Here is a 19,304-nt window from a genome sequence, read left to right as displayed (position 1 = left end):
AGTACCGTTTTCCCAGAAGGCAGGACACGATACTTCAGCTCAGTCATGGGGCCAGGGGGCAGCAGCAACTGGGAGGGGTAGTTGGACCACTTTGCCAAGGCATTGTTTCTTTAGGAAGCAGTGCACAGTGTCACCTCAAGCCCCAAGGGGCAGGGCACAACAGGGACTCAGAAGGGTACATGGAGCAGCTTTACCATGGTACTCTTTTTCTTCCACTGCCTTACAAGAGGCAGTGCACAGGTTCAACTCAGGTCCCTAGGGGCAGGGTGCAGCAGTGACTGAAAGTAGATTGAACAGTTCCATCAAGGCAGTTTCTCTGGGAGGCAATGTACAGCTTCCCCTCAGGCCATGCAGGGCAGGGTGCAATGGTGACTGGGAAGGGCAAATGGAGCAGCTCTGCCAAGGCACTCATTTCCCCTGGAGGTAGTGTATAGGTTCAGTTCAGGCCCTAGAGGACATGGTGCAGTGGGACTAAGAGGGGTAAATGAAATAGCTGCATAGCAACTTGGCCCACCAAGTAAGATGTAGCAGCAGATCAGGGATGGCAGGGCACCAGGCAGGAGTAGTCCAGCAGCCATTAAGCCTTAAGACTGGTAGGGTGCCATGCCACTTGCCCTCAGAGCAGGATACATTCCAGCAGTAGTTTACATTTCAAGATGACATAGTGCAGTAGCCTTGTAGGCCACAGGGGGAAGGGCACACTGTTAGCTTCTACTCTGGGGTAGCACAGCTGTGTGGGCTCCAGGCAGCGACCTCAGCTGGTTTAGTGCTTGTGAGGACTGTAGGTGTCCAGGGTGTTGATGGGGGCTGCTGGGGTCCTCTTGCTTACCTTTTCCCCACAAGGAGACATCCTCTTGGTTCTAAGCTGATCCTGGCAAGGGAGTGGGGTGTTGGATGCCAGGTATTTCCTGGGATGTGGAGTACTATGACAGAAACCAGTGTGTGACCATACTGATTTTCTGTGCTCTAAGGGGTTTCTGCTACTCCTTTGATGTATTCTGACACTCTCCTTTAGTGATTTTCATCAAAATATAGTTGTATGTTGTTTTGGTTGTCTTTGTGGGAGAGATGAGTACTAAGGGCTTTTAGCTGGCCATCTTGCTAACATCCAGTTGACCTTAATTTCTTTTTTGTCTAATGTCTCTGGGTAGAACTCCCAGCATACTGTTGAATAGCCATACTGACAAGGGTATTTTTACCTTGTTCTGATCTCAAGGCAAAGGTTCTCAGTCTTTTACCCTTGAGTATGATGTTATCAGTGGGTTTTTTAATTACATAAAATGTAATTGTAGAGATGACATGAAGCGTTCTAAATTTATAACAACCTAGTTTGAATTAACACCTTCACTTTTGTAGCATGAAAACAACTGCTCCTTTGCAGCTTTATCTCCCCTTTTAAATTGTTGATATTACAAATTACATCTTTTTCCATTGTGTACTAAATAACATGGATATGTAAAGTGAAATTGCAACCAAAAATACACAAATATCAGCATTTATATTTGTTGATATAGCTACCTTTACTAGGCATCATTATTTCTACGTAAGTATTTGAGTAGCTATCTAGTATTCTTTCATTTCAATCTGAGTCCTGAGTCCTTTAGCATTTCTTTTAGTGTAGGGTTACTGATAACAAACTCTTTCAGCTTTTGTTTATCTGGGGATGTCTTAATTTCTCCCTCATTTTTTTTTTTTTTTTTTTTGAGGCAGAGTCTGGCTCTGTCACCCAGGCTGGAGCACAGTGGCTGGATCTCAGCTCACTGCAAGCTCCGCCTCCCAGGTTCACGCCATTCTCCTGCCTCAGCCTCCTGAGTAGCTGGGACTACAGGCGCCCGCCACCTCACCCAGCTAGTTTTTTGTATTTTTTAGTAGAGACGGGGTTTCACTGTGTTAGCCAGGATGGTCTCGATCTCCTGACCTCGTGATCCACCCGTCTCGGCCTCCCAAAGTGCTGGGATTACAGGCTTGAGCCACCGCGCCTGGCCTCTCCCTCATTTTTGAAGAACAGTTTTGCCAGGTATACAATTCTTAATCAATGTTTTTTTTTTCTTTCAGCATCTTAAATGTTATTGCTTGACTTCTGACTTCCATGGTTTCTGATGAGAAATTGGCACTAATCTTACTGAAGATCCCTCATAGGTGATGTGTCACTTCTCCCTCATTGCTTTCAAGATTCTTTGTCTTTATGATTTTTTTAATAGTTCAAATATGATGTCTTGGTGTAAATCTCATTGGATTTAACCTGTTGTAATTACTCATACTTCTTGGATATGCAGATTTATGCCTTTCATCAAATTTGGAAAGTTTTCTGCCATTATTCTTCAAATATTCTTTTTGTCTCTTTCTCTTCTCTCCTTCTGATACTCCCACAATGTGCATATTGGTCTGCTTTGTTTGTGTTATACATGCCCCTTAGGCTCCGTTCATTTTCTTTATTATTTTTTTTCTGTTCCTCAGGTTGGATATTTTCAACTATCCTACCTTCAAGTTCACTAATTGTTTCTTCTGCCTGCTCAAGTTTGCTGTTGAACCCACTTAATAAAATTTTCACCTAACTTACAGTACTTTTCAGCTTCAGAATTTCTTTTGACTACTTTTTATAATTTTTATCTTTTACTACATTCTCATTTTGATCATACATTGTTTTCCTAATTTCCTTTAGTTCTTTGCCCATGGTTTCCTTTAGTTCTTTCAGCATATTGAAGATAGTTGTTTTAAAGTCTTTACCTAATAAGTCTAATATCTGTGCTTCCTCGGGGACAAATTTTGTCCATTTATTTTGTTCTGTTGGATATTATAATGCTCTAACTCTGAAAATTAGATTCTTCTCCTATTTTAGGGTTTGAATTTTTTGTTTCACTGTTTGTTAAAGGCTGTAATAGTCCATTTGTTTAGTGACTTTCCAAAGCTTTTTTGGAAACACTGTACTAGTTTTCATGTGAGATCACATATGTCTCTGTTTCTTCAGCTTTTGTTCAGTTCATGTTTTGATAGAGATTTACTTGACCTCTAGGAGGGGAAAAATGAACAAACAAACAAACAAACAAAACCTTCTCCAGTCCTTACAGATTATTTCTGTGCTGAAGTACTTATCCAACACTTAGCCAGGCGTACACTGAGTCTGGAGATCATCCAAAGCTGAAAGTTTTGGGTCTTCTCTGGTCTTTACTGAGCATGTACCTTGCCCTGGGATGCACATAGCTCTTGCCCTGGGCATTTACATAGCATTCTATATTTCCCAGCATACACAGATGATTTAGACTGCCCTAATTCCTCCAAGAAATTTTCCTTAGCTTTTCTTCCAGGCTGTAGATGATTATTTTATGTGTCAACTGTAATTTTTTGCCCTAGGCAACTGCATTTGTTAGCTTTATAATGTTTTCAAGCAATATGCACTGCTTTTCTGCCCAGAGTGAGTTCTTTGTTAGGTGGAACAGAGATAAGTTCCTGCATCAGTCCTTCAGGTAGTTCCCAGACAGGTTGGAACAGACAAATATAACAATTTGTAAATGAGGCCTGCTATGTTCTTTTTGTAACCAGGGACCAGAGTTCCTCACTGGGAATGCAGGCTATCTTCAAGATTGCCACTGAGCTGAGCAGGGGGTGGATCAAGTGCAAGTAGAAATGCCACAAAACTTTCCTGTGATCCTAAAGATGTCTTTTTCTTCATTCTGTGTTCACTTGGTTGCAGTAAACTTTTCTGTTGTTCAGATTTTCAGATTTCTGACAGTTTCTGCTTGTATTTTGATATTTCTGTGGAGATGCGGGAACTTGGAGCTGCCTACTTCACCATTTTGCTGGATATCACCTATTATTTGTCATTAAGTGTTTTGAAGCATTGCTTTGTAGTGATCACATGTTGTTCCATTGTATAGATGTACCATAACTTATTGTAAACGATGCCGTAGTGAACATTTTTTCACATCTCTGATTAACTTTTTTAGCTTAGGATAAATTTCCGAAAGTAGAATAACTAATGTCAAAAGTTAGGAACATTTTTCAGTCTCTTCATATTTATTGCCAAATTTCCCTGCAGAAGGTTTGCATCAATTTATTTTCCAACAAGCAGTTTCACATTTCATCCCTCCCTTCTCTGTAACTTAATGGTTTTCCCTATTTATTAAGCCAAAATGACATCTTGTGGTTCTATCTGCTCTTTTAAGAATTCTTTACATGACTTGAATTTGAATCCATTAATTCTTTTATTCCCTCAGTTTGTGATGTACTCCAATTTGTCCATTTCCTCAAATGTATGGGCCAATGGACTTACGTCATCCTTCTGATCAAGAATACATTTTCCTGCTCTCATAAATATAAAATTTGAATTTATTTTATAGTGAATCTGAATGGTGCCTACCCCAAGCTGGTGCCTTTCAGACCTGCAGGACGGCTGATCTCTCCACCTCTGCTACTCTCTGTGATTTTCAACATTCTTCTCAGCCTGGCCATGCATATTGCAGGATTCATCCTGGTTCAGAGGCAGCCTTGGTATTCCATGGAGATACACAGGTATGAGTACAGTCTCAACTTCTGCTTCTCACATTCTAATTTCTGTCAAACATCCTCTGGCCGATATGATGGGAGGCAAATGGGTCTTCATTCTGCCAAAGGTTTTGGCTTTTTAAAGTCCCTTGGGCAAATTTTCAGTGATTATTTCTTCTCTGTAGCACAATTTAATGCTAATGAATGTATCATTCATTCATTAGCATTTATCTTTGCCTGTGTTATATGATAATGATCTATGACCATCTTTCATATCTAGGGTGACCATGGATTATAGCTTGCCCGAGCAGTCCCAGTTTAAGTAGCCCAGTTTAAATTAAGTGATGTCCCAGTGAAATTATTAACATCTTTTCTTTTCACCTTCAAAATTATCCTTGTTAGATAAGTTATATATTCACCTCACTTACAAATTATCAGAGATTTGTTGTTGCTGTTTTTATAGAGACGGGGTCTCTCTCTGTTGCCCAGGGTGGAGTGCAGTGGTGTGTTCTAGGCTCACTGCAACCTCTGTCTCTGGGTCCAAGCAATTCTCCTGCCTCAGCCTCCCCAGTAGCTGAGATTATAGGCACATGCCGCTATGTGCAGCTAATTTTTTGTATCTTTAGGAGAGATGGGTTTTCACCATATTTGCCAGGCTGGTCTCAAACTTCTGGCCTCAAGTGAGCCACCCACCTTGGCCTCTTAGGGATTACAGGTGTGAGCCACCACACTTGGCCAAATTATCAGAGATATTAAGCCACTTGGGGGAGGAATCATGACTTACCAGTCTCTTTCCCATATAGCCTTAATGAATGTGCATAATTTATTGAATATATAATTGGCTGAATCTCTCTCTCTCTCTCTCTCAATGTATCCAAAATATGGGTCTATCTGTGCTTGTTTTTTTTTTTTTTTCCCCTATTTTTCAGTGTATGTGCGTGTGCGCGCATGCATGTATTTTCCAAAGCAGAGGCAATTATAGAAGCATTGAGTGCCTGCTCTGGACACTGGTATGGAGTCTTCTGGGTACAAATGCTCCATAAAGGCTTGTCATCTCACTTCATTAGCTTCTTTGGTTTCCCTTTTAGTGCCTGTACAGTGCAAAATGAAAGCATCTCAGAATTAACCATGTCTCCAACTGCTCCAGAAAAAATGGAAAGTAATAGTGCCTTCACAAGTTTTGAGAACACTACGATCTGGTTCTTGGGAACAATCAACTGTATCATCGTGGCTCTTGTGTTCTCTAAAGGAAAACCATTTAGACAGCCAACCTATACAAACTGTGAGTAGAACTGTACTGGATCAGAGGTGAAAAGTCAATCGAGAGAGTAGACATGTCCAGGTCCCTTAGGGAACAGCTGTAGAGTTGATTCTTACCTAGCATCTCTTGACTTCCACTCTAGGGCTCTGCAAAACACATTGTACAGCCTCATCTTCATGGTTCTTTGCTCTTTCCTTCAAAGCTGCATTAAATACTAGGACTTCTTTCTCCCTTTCCTTCACCAGAAGTTCGCCTCTGGGTGTCTTTTCTTGGGATCACTCCAAATTGAAAAGACCAATTTATTTCTCTACCTGTCAGTACTTGTCAGAGTTCACCCTGGAAACAATGGAGAGAAGCGTAAGGGAACTCAAGTGGATCCTGTCTCTTGCCTTGAAGACAGTAGTCAGGGTGGCATTGTGTGGTGGCAGTCTGCTAGTGGGTCCAGCCTGGAGGAATCTGACTAGAGAGGGTTATGGAGGCTCTTGACCAGAGTACCTCCCTCCTACCTCCTTACATTCTGGAGTGGGAAGGTATGTTTGGATGAGAAATGAGTGACCTGTTTAATATTTGAGACATTTGTTTGTATATCATCACTACTCTTCTTATTGAAAGAATTCAAAGCCCAAATTGAGTACCTTTATGAATATTTTCATACAAATTTATTTGTTCAGAGAAAATTATTTAGCTTTTCTCCTTCCTGGGATGAGGAAGCAGCTAAATACTGACCTCTGTATGATAGCAATTTAAAATTGGGTTTATTGACAGGTTCCTTTTTACCAGAAAATGATTTGAGGCAGATGACTTGCATTAAAGTGACTCAGATACTTGGATATCTTCAAGGCACTTATTGAACATGTATTTTGTCAGTGTTACCCTATATATATCTACTGCTTTTATTAACTGAAACTTAAAATGTGCATGTGAAAATTTTCACTTGCTTCAAGGACATGCATAGAAATTGTAGAGGTGAGACTCATTGCTTAGAAATGAATACTTTCCATCTAGTGTTTGGACGTAGAAATCAAGTAAATTAAATCAGTGTTAATCTCTAGACTACTTATGTCAATATGTGTGACATTTTTCACTCTGATTTCTCAAAATAATAGCTGTGTTCTTATTTCCTCAGATATATTTGTCCTTGTGCTGATAATACAGCTTGGTGTATGTCTATTCATTCTATTTGCTGATATACCAGAATTATATAGACGTTTGGATGTAAGTCTAATCTTTGGGATATGGTGATGCTTTACAGTTCTGTAACAGCTTAACTTTAAAAAGCAGATTACAATTTCAATTGGCATGATTTTTGACACACATTATTCTTTTGGGATGGCAGAGCTAAAAAAAATATGCTAAATTTATCTATATTTTTTATTTAAACTGGTCAAGAAATAAAATTCTACCTAGTTTTGATTTCATGAGACTAAAGATAGTCTTTAAGTATTGAATACTTTAATTTTATTTTCTTCTTGTTATTGAAGAGACAGGATCTCACTTTTTTGCCCAGCCTGGAGTGCCATGGTGCAATCGTAGCTCACTACAGCCTCAAACTTCTGAGCTCAAGCAATTCTACTTCAGCCTCCCGAGTAGCTAGGACTGCAGAAGTGTGCCATGATGCCCAGCTAATTCTTAAGAAAAAAATCTGTAGAGATGAGGGCTTGCTCTGTTGCCCAGGCTGGTCTCAAACTCCTGGCCTCAAACTAGCCTCCTGCCTTGGCCTCCCAACGCACTAGGCTTACAGGCTTGAGCCACTGAATCTGACCAACTATTTTCATTTTAAAAGAACTCCTATAAGATGAGAAAATATATTTCTATATTTTCTCTTTCAAATATGAGGGAATTTTTTTCCTAAATGCTTCTGTTTTTTGAAGTTGTTTAAAACTGTTTTGCGTACAGCTTTTTTGGGGGGGGTATTATTTAGGTATTTATATTTTTTTTACAACTTTAAAAATGTTTTCTGTGTGCTCATACTTAATGTCTGTAAAACTTACTTTCCAAGAGCCATACTTTTCCTCATAAACTCTCTTATATTTTGTAATATTGATACAGCTATAAAAACCTACAAGATACCAAAATTTTACATATTCAAGCCAGGGAAAAACATATTTTGATCCCCTTAACCTATTCTACTTGTATTACAATTTAATCATGGCTAAATGATCTTTAGATCAAGAAATGCAATAGTGAAGAGATGACTAAAGAAACAGCTCTTTTAATTGGTGCTTTGTATATCTGGTTGCCTCTCCATCTCAAAGATGAGGTTCATGAGGTCCAACAGTGTATCTTACTCATTCTTGTGTTACCAGTGCCTTACACAAAGAATGGCAAAATATGACAAAGGAATGACTGGCTGATCATTGTGTATCAGACTCCTGAATATAAACAAGCACTTAAAGCATATAGTGTGTTTCCAACCAGCAACACCTGCACAAACCCACAGTGACATTGGCATACTAATACCTTTAGTTTGACATACTAATATATTTAGCATGTGTCTTTTTATTTTTGTAATTGCATTACTGTGGTTAGCAGTTGTTAAGTGCCTTCATGAATTAAGTTTTCATGGAAATAAGTAGGCTTTGCCCGCTGGTCTTCTAAGTCAGCTAAAACTTCTTAATCCTACAGAAGTTAAGGAAAAGATATGATGAGTTGAATGTCACTTTTGATAGAAAAGATTCTTACAGAAAGGCTGAGTCCTCTGGTATAACAAAATAGGGAACATATTTAATTTGGAGAGAATGTGGGTAGGGTCATTGCCAGCATGACTGCAAAGGATTCTGCAAAGAATTATTGTTCACTTTTTTTTTTCTTTTTTTTTTGAGACGGAGTCTCGCTCTGTCCCCCTGGCTGGAGTGCGGTGGCACGATCTCAGCTCACTGCAAGTTCTGCCTCCCGGGTTCCTGCCATTCTCCTGCCTCAGCCTCCCGAGTAGCTGGGACTACAGGCGCCCGCAACCACGCCCAGCTAATTTTTTGTATTTTTAGTAGAGTCGGGGTTTCACCGTGGTCTTGATCTCCTGACCTTGTGATCCACCCGCCTCGGCCTCCCAAAGTGCTAGGATTACAGGCGTGAGCCACTGCGTCCGGCCTATTGTTCACTTTTAAAACAACTATTTTTCTTATTATTACATAAAATATATGTTCTTTTTAGAAAATGTAGAATGTGCAAACAAGGAAAATTATAACATTATTCACTATATTCTTCCTTCTTTTACAATTCATATATTATAAATGTGTTCACTAATTTTTAGTTTTTTTAAAAGAATGGAATCATGTTGTTTTGCAACCTAGAAACTGCTTACTTAAAAAATTATAAATTATTTTAATAGGGAACACATTCATTTGGTTCACAATCCAAATGTTTAAAAAGCCATATAGTGAAAATCCTCATTCCATCTTAGATTCCCAGTCACCAGTTCCCCTCCCTAGAGGCAACCAACCACACCAGTTTATTTTACATACTTTGGGACATATTTTGTACATTCTTCTTCCACATTTTTACACAAATAGTAAAAAACTATTATATTTGTTCAGGTCTTCTGAGAGGTAGATGTCAAGTTGAGTTTAGTTATGCAAGAGATTTATTGGAGGAAATTCCCGGAGTGGTGGGAGGGGGAATAGAAAGCCAGAGGAAGTGGGGAGAGGCATCACACTGTGATGTGGGTTTATCCTCTAAAAAGAAGAGAGGGAAGAAGGAAGGCTGGATGTGTAGCATCTCAAACTGCAGTGCACTAAGAAAGTAAGGCCAAAGTTGCCCATCAGGTGTTTCTTTCTTTTTTTTTTTTAAATTATACTTTAAGTTCTAGGGTGCATGTACACAACGTGCAGGTTTGTTACATATGTATACATGTGCCATGTTGGTGTGCTGCACCCATTAACTTGACATTTACATTAGGTATATCTCTTAATGCTATCTCTCCCCCCTCCCCATCCTCCCCACAATAGGACCCCGTGTGTGATGTTCCCCTTCCTGTGTCCAAGTGATCTCATTGTTCAATTCCCACCTATGAGTGAGAACGTGCAGTGTTTGGTTTTCTATCCTTGCCATAGTTTGCTGAGAATGATGGTTTCCAACTTCACCCATGTCCCTACAAAGGACATGATCTCATCCTTTTTTATGGCTGCATAGTATTCCATGGTGTATATGTGCCACATTTTCTTTTTTTTTTTGAGACGGAGTCTCGCTCTGTCGCCCAGGCTGGAGTGCAGTGGCCGGATCTCGGCTTACTGCAAGCTCCGCCTCCTGGGTTTTTGCCCTTCTCCTGCCTCAGCCTCCAGAGTAGCTGGGACTACAAGCTCCCGCCACCACACCCGGCTAATTTTTTGTATTTTTAGTAGAGACAGGGTTTTGCCATGTTCACCAGGATGGTCTCAATCTTCTGACCTCGTGATCTGCCCATCTTGGCCTCCCAAAGTGGGATTACAGGCTTGAGCCACCGCGCCTGGCTGTGGCACATTTTCTTAATCCGGTCTATCATTGATGGACATTTGGGTTGGTTCCAAGTCTTTGCTATTGTGAATAGTGCCACAATAAACACACGTGTGCATGTGTCTTTATAGCAGCATGGCCCATCAGGAGTTTCTACGTCTCATAGAAATGAGTCTGATTAGAATCCATGCTGTCCTCATTTCTTGGCTATGTGCAGCTTATGACTTTAGATATGCTTTACAGCATGTGTGGTGGTGGATTTTGAACCTAACAGTTGGGGTATCCACCATTTATCCTCCCAGCAGCAGATCTGAGTGGAAAATTTTCATGGCTGCTACAAACACATACATTGTCCTGCACCTTGCTTCTTTCATGTAATAGTATTAATTGTTCCATATCAGTACATACATTTTCCTCATTCTTTTTAATGCTAATATAATATTTTATTTTATATAAATGTATATTATGTATATATCATATGTATACCATGCTTTATATGTAGTCCCATATTGATAGACATTTAAGATGTTTCCAAGTATTATTACAAACAAAGCTGCAATAAAAATATTATTGTACATATATCATTTTAGCCATATACAAGTATATTTGAGATAAATTCCTAGAAGTAGATTTGAATTTTTAACTTTGAGAATATTGTCCTCTATAGAACCGTTTCAGTTTTTACTCCCACTAACGCATGAGATCATGCATAAGACAGTGCCAGGTACAGTGGGATGCCCTTGGCACTTTTTCATTCATTAATTCACCCATTGAATTACTATTCAATTACTCACTCACTATTACAAGAACAGTAAGGAGGAAATCCACCCCTATGATCCAGTCACCTCCCACCCAGCCCTTCCTCCAACATTGGGGACTATAATTCAGCATGAGATTTGGATGGAGACACAAATTCAAATCATGTCACTAGTTCTGCCTTGTATTTATAATGTGCGGTAACAGGACAGATCGCTTCTCTGTAGTTTCCTCTTCCAGAGCAGCAGGTGATAGAGGTCATCATAGCTCTAGAACTAAAAAACACTCAAGGCAAGATGTAGAGATGGAGAGCACTGAAGTTTGTCTCTTTCTCTCTATGTGTGTGTGTGTGTGTGTGTGTGTGTGTGTCTGTGTGTGTATGTGTGTGTGTGTGTCTGTGTGTGTGTCTGTGTGTGTCTGTGTGTATGTGTGTGTGTGTGTGTGTGTGTGTGTGTGTCTGTGTGTGTATGTGTGTGTGTGTGTCTGTGTGTGTGTCTGTGTGTATGTGTGTGTGTGTATGTGTGTGTGTGTGTGTGTCTGTGTGTGTGTCTGTGTGTGTGTGTGTGTGTGTGTGTGTGTGTGTGTGTGTGTGTGTGTGTCTGTGTGTGTGTGTCTGTGTGTGTGTGTGTGTGTGTCTGTGTGTGTGTCTGTGTGTGTGTGTCTGTGTGTGTGTGTGTGTGTGTCTGTGTGTGTGTGTGTGTGTGTCTGTGTGTGTGTGTGTGTGTGTCTGTGTGTGTGTGTCTGTGTGTGTGTCTGTGTGTGTGTGTGTGTCTGTGTGTGTGTGTGTGTGTGTGTGTGTGTGGTTTCATCTATTTTGTTTTAAGGCTTACTAAGGTTTCCTGGAAGTAAGTAAGATTTCAAAACCTTTACTTGATGTTCCTACCTTATCCCAGCTCTAAGAAGAACTACTGTTTTCTTGTTAATTAAGGGAGACAATAAAACCTTACTGCGGGAAAGTAGAATAACTCACCATTTATTCACCATACATATATATCAGGAATGTGCCTGGAGGGGTTGGGGGAGACACAGAGAAAATGGGCAAAGGGACAGGTCATGACTGGCTTGATTTCACTTCCATTTGCTCCTTTGGCAAGTGCCCTTGTGAGGGAACACTGTGCGGCTGGATGCACAGTCCTGAGGGAGATGCCCTGAGCCAGTGCTAAAAGCAGGGCTCGGCTGGGGAGAGATGTGGCACCAGGGAGAAGAGGGCAGTGCTACCCAATTGTGAAGGTTTGACATGTGTACCCGTAGGCCTCCTGGAGATAAAGCCACATTCCTGCCTCCCTTTTGAAAACAGAACAAAACAAGCAAACAAAAAGTGATTTTACTATTTTTTTCTAATTGCAAGGTGACCAAAGTTATTTTAGGAAATTTAGAAATTATAGAGAAACACACACATCACAAGAAAAAGAAAGATAAAAGAAGAGAAGCAACACTCATAACCCCCCAATCATTAGGATCATGAGTAAAACCTTTCCATACTTTTTCTGTGCATACAAGCATAGAAATTCTTTATATGTATACGATTTATGTAATAGACACACAATATGAGATTATCACCTATGAAAATGTGTACTGTGAACATGTGAACGTGTTTCCAGCGTCTGCCTGTCTTCAGACTAACCGTGCCTCATCATCTCCCGCCAGCTGCTCTGCACTCCCATCCTGTGGAGGGTCTCCATTGTCATCATGCTCAGCTTGAATTTCATTGTGTCCCTTGTGGCCGAGGTAGGTGTGCTGATCTTGGGCTGCTCATCTTGTGTGTGTGCATGCGTGTGTGTGAGGGGACTTCTTTGGGACTCTGAAAACAACTTTAGCTTACATGGAGTCAGCAGTGCAGGGGCTCTCTTCCTTCACAGCGTAAGCAATGGTGCCTTCCTCTGATGAGTCCCAAGCAGGACATTAGTTTTCCCATCTGTCAGGTGGGGCTGGGGACAATGGAATTATGATCTCTGAGGTCCTATTCATTTCTACATTTTTCAAATAAAGACCCAACACAATTTACTTTTTAAAATTGAGATATGATTCACGCACCATAAAATTCACCCTTTTGAAGTCTGCAATTCAGTGGTTTTTAGTACACTCACTGAGTTGTACAACCATTAACAGTACTTAATTGCAGAACATTTTCATCATTGCTGAAGAAATCCTGTACCTACTAGCCGCTGCTCTTCCTTGCCCCTTCTGCCTTCTCCTGGGCCTTAGGAACCACTAATCTTCTTTCTGACTGTGTGGCTTTGACTGTTCTGGACATTTCATATAAGTGAAACCACACAATATGTGGCCTTTTGTGTCTGGCTTCTTTCACTTAACTCGTATCATTTTTGCCTTACAGATGGGAAATGACATTCATAGTGAGCTTTTCCAGCTTTCATTCTCTAGCTCCCATTTGCTCCATTTTCTAGCTTTCATTCTCCAGCTCCCCTGTGCTCCATTTCCTCAGTGAAATGAGCTTGTGCTCCTGCTTTGTTTCTCCACGTGATTCACGCTCTCCCGGCTCAGTACTACCAGACATAGCCTCCCTTCTTCAAAGCCTGTTGGTAGGCAGGGGTGCCCTGAAAAGGCATTTATGAACAAAGGAGAGGTGAGATTCTGAATCCCATCTGTCCCTATTTCTGCTCTGAGTTACGGAACTAGAATTGTTCCAGCAAATGGAGTGTCATGGTGAGCTGGGAGAACCTGCAGCCTGACTTCCCTGCACTGTTGTGCAGGCAGGACCTCAGCGAGCCCTCCCTGCTTACTCCTGTGCAGAGGGAAGGCTGCACAGGAGCTGGGGGCAGAACAGGACATAGAATTTCAGTCCTGGACCTTCTCTCTACATGCTAAACAAGAGCTTCTCAAACTTGGGTGGGCATCAGAATCACCTGGGAGGCTTGTTAAAACAACACACATTGCCAAGCCCTACCCGCAGTAGGTCTGATTCGGTAGGCCTGGAAGGAGCGCAGAAGTTTGCATTTCTAACAGGCTGTCAGGCGATTCTGATGTGATTAGTTCAGGGATCACACTTTGAGAAACAATGTACTAAACCGTATGTCTCTAAAGCAACCAGATTAATAAAAGAGCATTATCACGGGTGGCCTCAGACCCAACGGCAGAATGATGGTCTTTGCCCTTTAAAGAAGAATCTAGTGTGTACATCCTATCCCTGGTCATAATCAGAAGATTTCCTCTGTGTGGTGTATCTTTCCTCCATTTCTACATATTAAAATGCTATTCCATCCTCTACGGCACAGCTGTAGTATTATCCTCTTCATGTATCTTTCCTGATCTCTGGATCAGGTAGGCAAGTAACAACTTAACCAACAGTGGCTTAAATAATAAATTATTGACTCAAGAAGAAGATTGAAGGTAGGTGGCTTCAGGACTGGCTTAGTAACTCAGTAGTGCCACTGGGAATGCACACACTCTCACCTTTCTGTTCTAGAATCCTCAGATGTGGTCTTTCATGTTTGTGCCTGTGATTATGGTGTCCAGATAGCTTCCACATAGCTGGATCTGTTTTCAATGCAGGAAGAAAACGGAAGGAGAGGCCACAGCAAGCCAGTTTCCATCAAGTCTGAACGTTTTCTTGGGAAACAAACTTTTCGTGAAGCTCACTAGCAGACGTTCTTTTATGCCTTATTGATTAGACTTGTGTCTCATTGTCATCACAAGTAGAAAAGGATTCTGGGAAAGTGGATCGATGTTGAAAATTACACAGTGTAGCTTAGACCATTTATTATTATTTTTCCCTTTTAGGTGGGCAGGGAAGAGTTGGGAGGGAATGGGCTGTATGGTAATTAAGTATCAAAGTCTTCCATAATCCTCTAGCAGGAAGTTCTTCCTTTTTCAGCATATTTGCAGTTAAGAGCACAAGCTCAGGGGTAATCTACCTGGGTTCGAATCCTGGCTCCACCACTTTCTTTCTGTCTGACTTTGGGCAAATTATTCCACTTATCTAACCTCTGATCAGCCCTGAAACAAACAGGTTTGAGCAGGACCTTATCCTTACTCTGCCAGGGCTCCTGATCTAACCTCTAGCTGAGAGGCATGAGAGCTAGTGTGGATGGCTTTAATTGCCCCCACCGTTAAAACAATTATTTATGTGTTTATATAGGTATGCTTGTATGTATGAGTTATTTGAGTAGCCAGTCAGAAGAGCTCATGTGGTGAAATGTTTTTAAAGAAATGTCTCACCAAGGCTTTCCTTTTGTTTCTAGTTGTTACTAGTCCATTCTCCCACTGCTGTGAACAAATACCTGAAACTGGGTAATTTATAAAAGAAAGAGCTTTAATTGGCTTGTGGTTTTGCAGACTATACAGGAAGCATGGCTGGGGAGGCCTCAAGAAACTTTCAATCATGACGGAAAGCAAAGGGGAAGAAGGCAGGTCTTACATGGCCCTAGCAGGGGAAGGTGCTACACACTTTTAAACAATCAGATCTCATGAGAACTCACTCACTATCACGAGCACAGCAAGGAGGAAATCCACCCCTATGATCCAGTCACCTCCCACCCAGCCCTTCCTCCAACATTGGGGACTATAATTCAGCATGAGATTTGGATGGAGACACACATTCAAATCATGTCACTAGTTCTGCCTTGTATTTATAATGTGCGGTAACAGGACAGATCACCTCTCTGTATTTCCTCTTCCAGAGCAGCAGGTGATAGAGGTCATCATAGCTCTAGAACTAAAAAACACTCAAGGCAAGATGTAGAGATGGAGAGCACTGAAGTTTCTCTCTCTCTTTCTGTGTGTGTGTGTGTCTGTGTGTGTGTCTGTGTGTGTGTGTCTGTGTGTGTGTGTGTGTGTGTGTGTATGTATGTGGTTTCATCTATTTTGTTTTAAGGCTTACTAAGGTTTCCTGGAAGTAAGAAAGATTTTAAAACCTTTATTTGATGCTCCTACCTTATCCCAGCTCTAAGAAGAACTACTGTTTTCTTGTTAATTAAAGAGGACAAAAAAACTTTGCTGCAGGAAAGTAGAATAACTCATCTGGCTAAGTTTCCAAGAGGCTGAGATAGCTATATGGATCTTTAACAGCGTGGCAGCCAGCAGATGGTCAGTTATCACAGGATTAATTCAGACTAGCTGTTCTCTATCCTTTCATGGGCAGTGGAACCCAAATGACAAAAATGGGTAGATTTTAGGAAAACTACTACTTAATATGATAACCTCTCATGAGTTATAAGTTATAACTTAGGCTCTATTCAAGGCACACTGTAACTCACGAAATAAAATGGCATTGCAAAATGTTTTCAAAGACTCATGTCTTTTGTAATCTTAAAATTGTATTTCAGTGAAGGTGAAGGTTAGAGACGTGTGTGAACAGGACCACAGTGCTTAGCCATTTGTTAAATGAGTAGTTCAGAAGGATAGGCAAAGGGAGAGAGCTATGCCCTGCCCTGCCCTGCATTGTAAAGGGAGTTATAGAAGCCTTACAACAAACATAAGGAAGGGATTATTCTAATCACTGAGACTTGGATAGAGTAACTATTTTGCCCATAATAGGTGTCAGAGCTGGGACCCAAATCCAGATCTGTTCAACTCCAAGACTGTCCTGTGTTTTAATTTCATCAACCCGTGTTTATGAATATGCAGTGATACGTCAGGGTATATCAAAAACATGTCATACATGGGCCACATCTTTACATAGGGTCAATTGTATTTAGTATTTAGTAGTAAGTAATTTTAAATGTCATTTTATATTCAATAAAATATAGATGTGCTATAGAGTGAAACATAGAATTTGAATGATTTTAAATTTAATTCAGATGTGAGATGCAAAAGGAACTTCATTTTTGAGGCAAGTCATTTCAAGTTCTGTTCCCAGAGTCTTGAAATGTTGTACCTCTTACTTCTCCCGTAGGAGTTACTTAAATAGAAACGTTTGAGAAGCCAGTACCTGTCCAGTGAAACCACCTTAGATTCGTCCAGTGGTCAAGCTCTTTGTCAAGCTGGATCTAAGCAACCAGTGCAGTAGTGACTTATGATGACCTGTGGAGGGCTGTAGCCTCGAAACACTCAACCCCGATTGTAAAAAGTAATTCTTTTATTTTGCAGGAGGCCATTATTGAAAATCGAGCCCTGTGGATGATGATTAAAAGATGTTTTGGCTATCAGTCAAAAAGCCAGTATCGGATATGGCAGAGGGATTTGGCAAATGACCCTAGTTGGCCCCCACTAAACCAAACCTCCCACTCTGACATGCCGGAGTGTGGCAGAGGGGTGTCCTACAGCAATCCAGTATTTGAGAGCAATGAAGAGCAACTTTGAAGGACATGTAATATCCAAGGTGATATTACAGAGAAACAATGACGAAAGGGACCAGTTTCATTGATTTTAAGAAATGAGACTCTTGTAACATCAGCTGGAGTTTTGGGGATACCTGTCAAATCATGGTGACAAACTAAAGTCTGTTTGATAAAATACTTTCTACAGAGAAGAACATCAGCCCAGAAGAGTGCTTTCCTCTTGGCTTGTGAAGGTACTGGAGGCATTCAGTGAAGGCAAGAACGGGCCAAGAATTGCTATGGGCCAAGAGACAAGCAGGCTAAAGGGGAAAAATATGTGATCTTTCTTCTTAGGACAGGACAATACTTTCCTTTTATAAAATGAATTAAGGGGAAGTAGTACTGTGTATACTCATGGAGTTGTAACATGTTAAAGAGCATTTTGAATTTTACTTCATCGATGGAAAAACTAATGCATGGGAAACATTACACCAGTCTTTACTGTCTGGGTTCCTTTCTTCTGTAGTGCTTTTCAGAGTTGAGGCTTTTTCTTCTGCTTCTGGCCTTACCCTACGTGTTATTAAGGATAAGCTCAGCCTATGCTGCAATAAAAAACACCTCTCAGATATCAGTGCCTTAACACACAAGCGCTTCTTCCATGATCCAGGTGACACTCTGGACCTGCTATTCTTACAGCAGCGACTACTTCAACCTGATGGCTCCATCACCTCGATGCGAGGACTCTGTGTTGACTGTGATGGGGGAAGGAATAGGCTGGAGATCACGTGGGCTCTTCACTGCCTCACCGTGAAAGTGGCGCACATCGCTTTCCCTACGCATATCTCGTTAGTCAGGGATTTGGCCAGGGAGCTGAAAAGTGCAGTCTCCTGTGTTTAGGGATGCTTCATGGGTGTATGAGCTGTCACTACACAGAGCCCCACGCTTAGAAGGGCCCACACTTGCTTTAACACTGTGCCGTTTCCATCTTAAAATTCTTAATTTTTGACCAGGGTCCCCGTATTTTCATTTTGTATCAGGCCTCACGAAATGATAGAATTGGTCTGGGATGTAGTCCTGGGAAGGAAAGGAAAGTAACAGATCAGAGAGCACTGGTGCTGTCCACTACAGTCCACTTCTCCTAACCCCAGTCACTTATCCTACGTTTTAGGAAGCTCTCATGTCATGCGGCCAACTCCAGAAATTTTCACTCCTCTGCTTAAAAACATTAGTCTCATGCTACAGCATTATATGGCACTATTGATGGAAGTTCTTATACAACCAGTACATTTTTTTAAGTTTGTGGCTTCAGTTTCCAGAAAACTAAAATTTTCCTTATTTTATCACTGTTACAATTTGGTTATATTTGATTTGTTCAGCACAAGGAAGACTCAGGTTTCTGTTAGCTCAGGAGACAACACTGAACTGTAGGAGCACATCTACACATAATGCTTTAAGGCAAAAGCAAAATTTTTATTATGAGCCTCAAATCCTAGGTGAATGTTCTGATCAGGGGATAAGTGTCCTGGCCCAGGCTGGCTTTGCAACTTATCAATAGCATTTGCAGGCATTGCTTCCCCCTAATTGGGCTTTTGAGCATGGCTGATGGCTCTGCGATTGCAGCTGATTCTAGGAACATGGCGTCTCCCAGCCACGAGGTTACCCTGTTACTTCTGGTTTTAAAAGAGGGCATGAAGCTATTGTAGAGTTTCAAGACTGCAGAATCATTGTCATCTTTGGTACATGAAGAAATGTTTCCTTGTGCAAAGTCAGCCTCAGCAATGATTTGGCAGTTCTGAATGTGCTTTTCTTTCTTTTTTTTTTTTTCTTTTTTTGAGACGGAGTCTCGCTCTGTCGCCCAGGCTGGAGTGCAGTGGCCGGATCTCAGCTCACTGCAAGCTCCGCCACCCGGGTTTACGCCATTCTCCTGCCTCAGCCTCCCGAGTAGCTGGGACTACAAGTGCCCGCCACCTCGCCCGGCTAGTTTTTTATATTTTTTTAGTAGAGACGGGGTTTCACCGTGTTAGCCAGGATGGTCTCGATCTCCTGACCTTGTGATCCGCCCGTCTCGGCCTCCCAGAGTGCTGGGATTACAGGCTTGAGCCACCGCACCCGGCCCTGAATGTGCTTTTCTAAAGGCGTTTCTCATTTTCCAAAAGTAGAGG

The 19,304-nt window shown here is 41.3% G+C and overlaps 1 protein-coding gene across 1 annotated transcript in view; it reads left to right on the top strand.

Annotated features, from left to right (window-relative positions):
* ATP13A4 (ATPase 13A4) overlaps positions 1 to 18,993 on the top strand; it is a 161,816-nt gene extending 142,823 nt beyond the window's left edge. The window contains exons 27-31 of the mRNA XM_017873452.1: positions 4,338 to 4,509; positions 5,571 to 5,764; positions 6,870 to 6,958; positions 12,575 to 12,655; positions 16,973 to 18,993. Coding sequence (XP_017728941.1) covers positions 4,338 to 4,509; positions 5,571 to 5,764; positions 6,870 to 6,958; positions 12,575 to 12,655; positions 16,973 to 17,185 — 749 coding nt within the window. The 3' untranslated portion in view covers positions 17,186 to 18,993. The remainder of the gene's footprint in view (positions 1 to 4,337; positions 4,510 to 5,570; positions 5,765 to 6,869; positions 6,959 to 12,574; positions 12,656 to 16,972) is intronic.
* The last annotated feature ends 311 nt before the right edge of the window (positions 18,994 to 19,304 follow it).

The sequence above is a fragment of the Rhinopithecus bieti genome, unplaced genomic scaffold (genome assembly GCF_001698545.2).
Source record: "Rhinopithecus bieti isolate Rb0 unplaced genomic scaffold, ASM169854v2 scaffold_5626, whole genome shotgun sequence".
NCBI classification, from domain to species: Eukaryota; Metazoa; Chordata; class Mammalia; order Primates; family Cercopithecidae; genus Rhinopithecus; species Rhinopithecus bieti.
This window is presented reverse-complemented; position numbering and strand designations above follow the sequence as displayed.